Source organism: Pipistrellus kuhlii, unplaced genomic scaffold (genome assembly GCF_014108245.1).
Source record: "Pipistrellus kuhlii isolate mPipKuh1 unplaced genomic scaffold, mPipKuh1.p scaffold_m20_p_38, whole genome shotgun sequence".
NCBI classification, from domain to species: Eukaryota; Metazoa; Chordata; class Mammalia; order Chiroptera; family Vespertilionidae; genus Pipistrellus; species Pipistrellus kuhlii.
In genome coordinates, this window is record NW_023425538.1 from 1,741,508 (window position 1) to 1,752,427 (window position 10,920).

The window sequence follows — 10,920 nt, forward strand, 5'->3', positions numbered from 1 at the left end:
TTTCTTATCATTGTTGTTTCTATCTCTCTCTCTCCCTCTCTCTTCATCTCTGAAATCAATAAAAAATATATTTTTGAAAAATTCTCTTTCCTTCCAGACCTCTCTAGTCTATGATCCCCCTCAAAATTAATTTGTTGCAGTCAGCATTTCTTTAATGGAATAGCATCGAATGAATAAAAATAGATCAGAATATAATACACAAGGTAAGGGGTAGCATTGTTTGAGAAAACATTGGTGTGTGTGTGTGTAAACGTATTTCCAACTGGGTCACAGCACTACTAGATGGAATGTAGGATTTCTATAATTTTGGACATTCACAGATATTGACCAAATGCCAAGGCATTCAACTAAAAAATAAATGGAGACAACGTATCCAGACCAATGTCACAGTGTCCTTTAGTCCTCACAACCGCCCCATGAGGTCAGCATCCTTACCAGCCCATCTTCAGATGAAGAAACTGAGACTCAGGGAGGGAAGCTGCTTGCCCACGATCAGCTAAGACCCTCTGGACCATTTGTCAGGCAGTGCTGCCTCCTGTCACCATGACAACACACATCCCCCACAAGCCTGCTTGCTGTTTTCATGGTGCTGCTGGTTGTCACCAAGTACCAAGATCTCACAAGAAGATGGTGGCCTCCGGGGACAAACAGCCCCAAGTACAGGACAGGGTCCCATCAGCCTCCTGCGGTTTTGATGAGGGTGAGAGGGGCTGAGCCAGGGCTGAGCTGTCTTCACCAGGGATTGGAAGGACAACTCACTTGCTTTTAGTACGTGGCCCAGTCTGTGGGAGTCAGAAACTCTCCCACCATCTCTCAAGCCAATAGGCACTTCCTTTTCTAATGAAGCTCTGGGATTCTAAAGGGTCCTGACCAGCCTCAAAACCCATCCATGGCCCTGCTTCTGGGCCTCCGAGCGAAAGAAAAGCAGCCCTGGCTGATGGCAGGGCACACAGGGAGCACGCACAGCACACAACACCAGACAGCACCCTGAGCTGTGCCATGTGGGACGAAGTGCAATCACTCCGTCGTGATGTCCGGGCACACACAGCAACAAGGTCACCGCTTCACCCAGCTAAGGTGAACTATTTCTTCCAATTCCCGAGAAATGGTTAAGATGTGCAATCAGCACATTGCCCCTTCCTGACTGCATCCGTCTGCAGCTTCCACTACACAAAGCATCCAAGCCACTGACACAAGCCCTTCTTCACGGCCTCTGACTGAGATTCCACAAGGTCTGTGCAAAGAGCCAACTACCGGCTCGTTCTGACGGAAGGGGTTCCTGGTGGTCCTTGGCCAGAGGAAATGGCATCCGTAAATGAGAATTTTAGTAGAGTCAGCCTCAGTTTGCCCACGGGCATTCTGCCCCTTATTCTGGCAATGGTGGCCCACCCGCTCACTCCCAGGCCATGTCTGTGGAGGGAGCTGACCCCACTCTTGGCCCTGCGGTGGGTACAGCACAAAGATGTGGCCAATCAGGTCGCTGCAGAGCCCAGGGCTCCATGGGGATGGAGCCCACCGCGGGCTCAGGAACGCTCCCCCTGCACCTCTGGTCAGACTATTGGGAGTAAGGGGCCTGATTCTGCTGAGTCTGTGCTGCTAAAACGTAAAAAGGGGCCGGGTGACCTCAGATCTACACCGCAGGGGAAGGGCTGCCCAACAGTGACACAAACATGGAGGAGAGTCCTAAAAGCATCGCTGAGCCATGCCTGGATCCAGCCTTCCTGAAGCCACCTCCCTCTCGCTGGACATTTTAGTTTTATCAGCCAACATATTCATTCCCTCTTTTCCTTCCTGCTCCCTGAGCTGAGTTTCCACCACTAGCTGGTGAACAGGCCCTCACAACACATTCCATTACACAGTCCTTTTGTGATATCCACTGCGACCCAGCTGTAAGGGCCCAGCATATAACAAATGCTTGGTGAATGGGAGCTATTGCTACAAACTCTCAAAGCAGGAAGAAGTTGTGTGGTTCAATCTCCTGCTCAACCCACTAATTTCCCTGAGGCTGTATCCCCGATAGAACGGGATCCTAGTCTGTGCTCGGATGCCTCCAAAGACAGGGCGCTCACTCCTTCCTTCTCCCTCTCAGGAGTCACGCAGTGTCTAAAGCAGCAGCTGTGGGAGTCTCCTCCCCAGGTCCCAGCACAGACTCACCCTGCAGCTGGGAGAAGCGCAGGGCCGCGGCGTTGAGGGCCTCCACCCGCTCACTCTGGGCAGCGATGTCCCCCTCCAGCAGTCCGTGCTTCTGCAGCAGGTCCTCCGCCTCCACCAGGTGCTGCCCACACTCCGGAGACAGCAGCTGAGCCTGTGAGAGGGGCGGCACTGAGGACGCATTTGGCATTGGCCCTGAGGCCACTCTGCCACCCCCACTGGCCCAGGCAGCCCTCTGCTCTCCTACACCATCACCTGAACTCTGACCTCTGTCTCTGTCTTTTTATCTCTGTCCTCATGGCTCCCCCTGAATGTTCCCTCACTCATCGTCGCCACGTGTTAGGGCCCTGGCTGTCCCCACGTCTGTCTCCTACTCTCTATGCCAGTGTTTCCCAAACTTTTGACGTATGTGTACTCCTTCTATAATTTTCGTAACGCTGAGTACCCCTCGTACTCATGAGAACGTAGAATTAGGTGCAGCTAAGCACGGTGCAGTGCATATCCCCACCAAACTCCGGTGCAACGCATACCCCCACCAAACTCTTCCTGTACCCCTGGGGGTACGCATACCACACTTTGGGAAACACTGCTCTACGCCATCTCTGTCCTCTTCCCCCTCTCTCTGCCTCCACCTTTCTCCCTTACACTTCTGTCTCCATCTCTCTCTGTAACCCTCTGTGTGGTCTTTCTCAAGTGGATGCCATCTTCCTATGTGTCTTTCTGTGTAGCCATAAAGATTTCATTTCTAACTTGGTGTCTGCTTCTCTACCACTCTCTCTAGTGTGTTCTCCATCTCTCTCATCTTCCCTGGAATAATCTTTCTCTATGTCTTTATATCTCTGTGTCTTTTTAATCTACTTCTCTCTGTGTCTCTGCCTCTTTCCCTGACTCTGTCTCTCCGTCGCTTTCTCTCACTTTTTCTCATCATCTCCCTGACTTTCTCTTTATCTTTTCGTCTCTCTCCCCTTCCCTCTCCATGTCTCTCGTAGCCCCTTCAGTGCCTAGATCCCTCCCTCCCCTCCTGGCCCACCACGCCCACCCGTGGCCCCAGTCTGGCCCCCACCTGCATCTCCTCCATCCAGTCCACCATGTACACCATCTCCTGGAAGACCTTCTGCAGGGCCAGGTTCTGCTCCAGCCGTGCCCGCCGGGCGCCCACCAGCCCGGTCAGCAGGGCCCACTGGCGCAGGACGCTGTCTCGCTGGGCTGCCACCCTCCGGGCGTCGTAGTAGCCCTCGGCCGCCAGCGCCTGGGCCAGCTCCGCCACGCCCTGCACCCGCTCCTCGTAGGCTGCAATGTCCGCCTCAATGGCCTCGTGTTTCTTCATGGCGGCCTCCACCGCCGGCAGCTCGTAGCCAAAGTTGTCCTGGCAGGGCAGATGCAGACACTCACCCACGCTGCCTCCGCCGCCCGGTGTGAACTTGGAAAGCTCCCCTCTGCTTCCGTTACCCCGGAGACCAGCCCCATCCTTTCCTGTTACATTTCTAATCCTAAACATGTTACCAACACGTTACCTAGGAAACAGGCCCCGTCCTTCCATTTCCCTAGAGATTAGGGACCAGGCCAACCCTATCCTGTTACCTAGGAGACCAGTTCTATCCTCCTGAGTTACCTTGGGCACCAGATACAACCTTCTTTGTCACTTAAAAGATAATTAAATACTCTCCCTATCTCTGAAAAAATACTAACCTGTCTTCTCTAGTTACCATGGAGACCAGCCTCACTCTCCTGTTCCCTGCATATCAGGCCTCTCCCTCCAACCCTCAAACAACACCAGTCACTTGGGAGAACAATTTTCCCTTCCTACTCTCTTGTCCCCTAATCCAAAACTTCTCTGTTGCTTAAGAGATCAAGTCTTGCCTGGCCAGTGTGGCTCAGTAGTTGAGCATTGACCTATGAACCAGGAGGTCATAGTTCAATTCCCAGTCAGGGCACATGCCAAGTTGCAGGCTCGATCCCCAGTAGAGAGCATGCAGCCGATTCTCTCATCATTGATGTTTCTATCTCTCTCTACCTCTTCCTTCCTCTCTGAAATCAATCTATATATATAAAAAGCCAGCGACTGGAACGCCGTAATGACTAGTCGCTATGATACCCACTGTGGCCAGCGAACCGGCCCAGTGCGGGGTGGGGCCAACCAGCCAACCACCTGCAGCCCTCCCCTTGGCTGGCCCCGCCACCAATGGCCCCCACCACCCTGATCAGCCCACAGCTCCTCTCCCCAGCTGGCCCCACCCTGATAAACTTCCCCACCCCATTTGGGGGCAGGGCCTGATAGCCATTCCCATGTGACCCCTCCACCAAGCTGGCTTAGCCCTGATCAGGCCATCAAGGCTGGCTGGCCAGCCAACCTCCCGCTTTCTCCTCCTCCTGACAGGCCTGCCCTAGCCATCCCAATTGGGGCCAGGCCGGTCGGACCCCATCCGTGCACGAATTTGTGCACTGGGCATCGAGTAACATATATTTAAAAAGAAAAAGTGTCTTTAAAAAAATAAAAGATCAAGTCTTCCTCCCTGGTCCCAGAGCATCAGCCCCATCCTCCCCCGCAGCCCCGTGCCCGTACCTGGGACACCAGGCGCTGGTTCTCATTCAGCCAGCTCTCCCTCATGGCCACCTTGTGGTCAAACCTCTGGGCCAGGAGCCCCAGCTTCTCCTGCCGCATGAGCTCAGCCCGCAGGGCAGCCTCCCGCTCGTGCTCCGCCTTCTCCAGCAGGCCCCAGGCCTAGGGAGCAGAGGGGCAGGCAGACTCCAATAACTCCTCCTTTCATGGCCGGCTCCCTGTCTAAGGGAGCATGTCAAACTCTTGGCCCAGCCAACATAACGGTATGTAAGAATCGTTTTAATAAAAATTTCGTAACTTAATCTTACAATATCCTGTTATACATAATTATCAGTAATGAGCTATAATATTCACCAATGACTGATTACTAGACTTGTGTTGTATTCGTTTCCCTTATGCACCTTAGCGCAGGCGCACCATTTCTCTCCACCAATACCAGCAGCGAATGTTTTAGCAGCCAATGGCCACGTCATTAGTTTTGAACTGACTTGTTTGGTGTGCACAACAGGAAATATTTCGCTTCCAGAGAACAAGAAAAATAGATTTGTTTGATAATACTTATTAATTTGTGCAGTTATTCAGTATCTGGTAAGTTAATGAAAAAATAATAATTTTATTAAAATGTTCTATTATTTTATGTTAACGATGACTCATTTATTTCAGCCCTTTGTATTCAGCATGTCTCTAACGAAATAAACCTATGGAAATTGAAGCTTCTGGTTCTTTGTGGCCCACATAAACTTACTCCTTGCTTATTTGGCCCATTTAGCCTCTGAGTTTGACATGCTTGGTCTAAGGTCACTCCTAGGACTAACGGCACTTTTGTTCAAATTGGAAAAAAAACATGTTGCTTCCTCATGACCTGTAACTGCTGCTGGAAACTGTCAGAATGAATGTCCGATCCACAGTGTCTACATGGGAATGGCTCCCTTTCAAAGTGAACAACCTACACAACGCCACCGAGCACACTGTGTGCCTCCCACACCACAGCCTCACCTTGTCGATATCCCAGATGCCACAGCCCTCCCGGGGCACGTAGAGGCGGCGGTTGCAGGCACGCAATTTGCTCTGGATGCTGAAGAGCAGCACCTCCAGGTTCCCCTTCTCCTGAAACCTGAGGGTGCTTGAGCTCAGGAACCCGCCTCCACACCGCCACCTGCTGCCCTCCCTCCCCAGCTGGGCCTCACTTGGCGGGCTTCTCCAGGGTGCAGTAGGCCGTGAAGGCCTGCAGCTGCTGCTGCACCCCGCTCAGGGAGTTGGCGAACTTCTGGTTGCTGATGAGGCCCACAGTGCGGTGGATCCAGGCCAGCAGCTCGGTCGCCAGCTCCTCATAGCGCTCAATGATCTTCTCCACCTCCAGCACCTGGTCCAGGACCTGGCCCGCACAGGAAGCGGGGTCAGCCTCACCACAGGCCCGCCCCATGGGATTCCCAGGCTCCCAGCGACTCCATTCCTTGGTTCCTCCTACCTTCCCAATCCGCTTCCCCTCCACAGCCAGGGCCTTCATCTTGGAGAAATAGTGGTAGAAAGAGACCACATAGGTGATGATGGACTTCTCATCCGGAGCCTCCATGTTGACATCTGGGGGGAAGGGAAAGTGGGGGAGCGTGACAATGAGCACTCGAGCAGAGGGATGGAAGGTATTGGGGCAGGAGGGAGAACCCATTTAAAAAAATTACTGATTAATTTGAGAGAGAGAGAGAGAGAGAGGTTGATTTTGATGTTCCACTTAGTTGTGCATTCATAAGTTGCTTCTTGTACATGCCCTGATCAGAGGTTGAACCCACACCCTTGGAGAATCAGGGCAACGCTCTAACTAACTGAGCTACTGACCAGTGTAGGAGCCCACTAATTTTGTGACCACAGGCAAAATAACCAACCTCTCTCTGTTCCTGCATTTTTGTATTTGACAAATGAGGTTCTACCTCATGGGATTAATATTGTCTGCCACACATAAACCACAATAGAGAAAGTATCTCTTACTGTTATTGTTTTATTTGTTGTTAACCCTCACCAGAGGATATTCCTTCCATTGGTTTTTAGAAAGCGTGGAAGGGAGTACAGAGAGGGGAGAGGCATCGATGTGAGAAAGACACATTGATTGGTTGCCTCCTGCATGCTTGGGGAGCAAACCTGCAACCCAGGTATGTGCCCTTGGCCAGAATCAAACCTGCAGTCCTTCAGTGCTCGGGCTGACTCTCTAACCACTGAGCAACCAATCTACCTTCCACCTCAAGGCCTTTGCACACACTATTCTTATATTCTTACTAGTGGCCTGGTGCATGGATTCGTGCACATTGAAAGAAAAATAATTAGAAGAAATATTTTAAAATTGCTATTTGCCCTTTCTCTGTAATGGACACTGGTCGCCATCTGTGGGGCAATCAGCTGGGCGATTGGCCCTGCTCACACCTGCCCTGGCCTGGCGCAGCCCACTCACCTGCTCCCCACCTCACTGCAGTCCCACTTTTTGTCAGGGCCCAGCAGGGCCGGCAGTGCCTCTACTGCCACCCCTGCCAGCACTAGGTCACTGATGCCCACCATGTTCTGTGCTGCCCCCTGGTGGTCAGCACATGTCATAGTGAGCAGTCAAACTCCCAGTCAAGGGGACACTTAGCATATTAGGCTTTTATTATATAGGATTGTCTGGAACACTGTTCCCCTTCTGTGTGCCTAACTCCCACTCATCCTCCAGGGTTCAACTCAAATTTGCTCAGACAAGCGTCCCTGTTCACCCTGTCTACAGTTGGTCTCATGTTATTCTTCCTCAGAGCGTCATCATTTCCTCCTACTTCCTTCCAAATTTCTTATCACACTTTGCAATTAGATATTCACTCATGTGATTGTGTCCTTACCTACAGCTTGAGCTCCAGGAGCACAGGGACCATGCCTGTCTTTCTAACCACTCTTCCTGCTATGCCCAGTACACAGTAGGAGCTCAATAAATATTTGCTAAGTGAATGAGTGGTTGGTGAGGTTTGAGGTTAAGGCATGAGCTTGAATCCAAGCTCAACCACTTACTGCATGTCCTTAGAAAACAGACCTGCCCAGCTGGCGCGGTTCAGTGGTTGAGCGTCAACCTATGAACCAGGAGGTCAATTCCCAGTCAGGGCACATGCTCAGGTTGTGGGCTCAGTCCCCACTGTGGGGCGTGCAGGAGGCAGCGGGTCAATGATTCTCTTTTTTTAAAAAAATATATTTTATTGATTTTGTACAGAGAGGAAGGGAAAGAGATACAGAGTTAGAAACATCAATGAGAGAGAGTCATCGATCAGCTGCCTCTTGCACACCCCCTACTGGGGATATGCCCGCAACCAAGGTACATGCCCTTGACCGGAATCGAACCCAGGACCCTTCAGTCCCCAAGCCGACGCTCTATCCATTAAGCCAAACTGGTTTCGGCAATGATTCTCTTTTATCATTGATGTTTCTCTCTCTCTCTCCCTTTCCCTCTAAAAATCAATAAAAATATGTTTAAAATGAGAAAGAAAATAGAGCTAACTTCTCTAAGCCCCAGTTTTCCATTGTTACAGCAGGGATAATCACAGTGCCTGCCACCTAGGAAAACAAGAATACTCTGCCACAGAAGAAAAACTCAATCATATTTTTATTGATTTCAGAGAAAAAGGGAAAGGAAGAGTGAGAGATAGAAACATCAATGATGAGAGGGAATCATTGACTGGCTGCCTCTTGCACGCCCCCTACTGGGGACCGAGCCCACAACCCTGGTGTGTGCCTTTGGCCAGAATCAAACCCGGAACCCTTGAGTCCACAGGTCGACACTCTATACACAGAGCCAAACCGGCTAGGCTCTAATGACCATTTTAATTGATGCACTGAACACACAACATTATAGTCGGCCCACCTAGTGAAACTGGTGTTCACTAAAGACCTACTGTGCCAGGCACTGAGCACTAAATGCAGCTACACAAGGCAAATAGCGGGATGATTAGGACCATGAAGTCTGGAATCAGAGGTCCCGTTTACTGGTTTTCAGTGTGACCCTGTGCAAGTGACTTCCCTCTCTCACCCTTTAGTTTTCATCAAGTTTGTCCAACCAGGTCAGTGTGAGGATGAAAGGGAACAGTTTTGATCAAATTCCCAGCCACGTGGTTGGCACACAGTAGATGCTCAGAAAAAGAGAGCAGCTGTTATTCCAGGGATGGGGCTTGGTGTGGAGGGTGACCATGGGTTGGGATGAGGCTGAAGTCTGGGCTGGGGCTAGGGATGGACTGAAAGTAGGAAGGGGTGGGGCTAAGGATAGAGTTGTGGATGGGACAGACATCAGGATGGGCTGGGGACAGGTATGAGGTAGGAAGTGAGGTTCATGGATGGGGAGAAGGATAATGTTGAGAAGGGGTAGAGGTTAGGGATGGGACAGTGTTGGAGTTGGGTATGTGTTGGGTCTGGGATTAGGGAGGGAGAGATGGGTTTGAGGGGAGATGATTGAAGATGGATTTGAGAAAGGGGAGATAGAAATGGAAATGGGTAGGGGTTTAAGATGGAGATGGAGAAAGTAAGGGACAGGGGCAGGGAAAGTAAGGGATGGGCAGAGGGAGGGGAAGGAAGAAAGGAAGGGAAGTGGAGGATTGGGGTTTGGGGTGTGTTGGGGTAGAATGGAATAGAGTTTGGGATGGCATTGGGATAGCAGCTCCAAAGAGGGAGTCAGGACTGCGGTCACGCAAGGCTCACCTTCAGGGTCCAGCAGGCGGGCCAGCCCCAGGTGCTGCTCGGCCGTGCGGAAGGCTCTCTGCAGGTTGTAGTTGGTGTTGGACTTGGTGAGTTTGCTGAAGTCCACAAGATCGGGCCTAAGCAGGGCACAGAGTGGGCAGGCAACAGGCAGGCTCCAGAGCCAGTGGGCAAGCAGGCGAAAGTCATCCTGTGTGAGTCCCACCCAGGGCGAGGGCGGGAGGCATGGCCCACCCGGGGAAAGCCGTGTGTGCTGGGTGTGAGCACTGCAGGTGTGAGGGCTTCAGGATGCACACGGTCCGCTTGAGTGTGTCTCTGTACAGCACCACGTGGTGGTCAGAAGTGTGAGGTCTGCAGCCAGGTGCCTGGCTCACACCCCAGCTCAGCCACTTCCTGGCTGTCATCTGGGTGAGCTATTTCGTCTCTCTGTGCCTCAGTTTCGTCATTCTCATTTGTAAAATGGGGATAAAACTGTCTGCCTCATAGGGTCATTGACTATTCAATGACTTATTTAAAACAATTCTGGGTACACAGAAATCACTCACTATGTGTTACCATGATAAGCTGGTGTGTGTGTGTGTGTGTGTGTGTGGTGGTGGTGGTGGGGGGGGGGTGTTCTGGCTTCTGCCACACCAAAGCAAGTCCCTCCCAGCCTCTTAGTCTCAGTTCGCCCATCTGTCATGTGGATGATCATAATGCAGGTATGACTGGTCTGGGTGCCCACCTCTCAGAGGTCAGTGCCAGGCCCTGAGGTACGACTAGATGGGTATGCACAGGCCAGAGGATCTCCGGGTGAACTAGAGAAGGACTGATGGGAGGTGCTGTGCACACACTCAGGGGCACCATCCACGGGGGAGTGGACTCTCCACCCTGGGACAGCAGGCACGGGCTGTGTATGTCCTGAGAGTCTGTGTGCACACAGCTGTGTGAAGGCTAGCATGTTTCCACGTGTGCACAGGGTAGGTGGCCTGGGCAGAGGTCTATGTGGTGTGTGCACCTGTGTGTGTGAAGGGAAATGTATATGTGCAGAGAGGTGAAGGCAAGGACCTGTGTCTGTGATCGTCTATGTACATACATGTACAGGCATGTACCTGAGAAACGTGTGGTGGGGGACAGGGCAGGGCTGGGTTGCCGCAGGCCGGGCGGTACCTGTGCCGGTGGATGAGGGCGTTGAAGGCCAGGCCGTCCCGCCAGCTGGTGGTGAAATTCTGGATGTTTACCTCCGGGTAACTAGCAGCATGGAAGGGAGAGAGAGAGGCAGAGATGGAGAAAGTCAGGAGGGGAGAGGAAGAGAGGGAGAGACAGACGTGGATGGATGGATGGATGGATAGATAGATAGATAGATAGATAGATGATAGATAGATAGATGATTGATTGATTGATTGATAGATAGATAGATGATAGATAGATGATAGATAGATAGATGATAGATAATTGATTGACAGATGATAGATAGATGATAGGTAGATAGATGATTGATAGATAGATAGATAATAGATAGATGATACAATGAGCCAGGA

General features: G+C 51.5%; 1 protein-coding gene across 1 annotated transcript in view; it reads right to left on the reverse strand.

Annotated features, from left to right (window-relative positions):
- The window catches only part of SPTBN4 (spectrin beta, non-erythrocytic 4), a 78,515-nt gene that overhangs the window by 48,442 nt on the left and 19,153 nt on the right, over positions 1–10,920 (reverse strand). Inside the window, exons 6-13 of the mRNA XM_036407984.2 lie at positions 10,550–10,630; positions 9,404–9,519; positions 6,180–6,292; positions 5,899–6,086; positions 5,708–5,825; positions 4,715–4,873; positions 3,215–3,517; positions 2,155–2,305 (exon numbers count right to left, since the gene is read on the reverse strand). Of these exons, the coding sequence (XP_036263877.1) occupies positions 2,155–2,305; positions 3,215–3,517; positions 4,715–4,873; positions 5,708–5,825; positions 5,899–6,086; positions 6,180–6,292; positions 9,404–9,519; positions 10,550–10,630 (1,229 nt within the window). The remainder of the gene's footprint in view (positions 1–2,154; positions 2,306–3,214; positions 3,518–4,714; positions 4,874–5,707; positions 5,826–5,898; positions 6,087–6,179; positions 6,293–9,403; positions 9,520–10,549; positions 10,631–10,920) is intronic.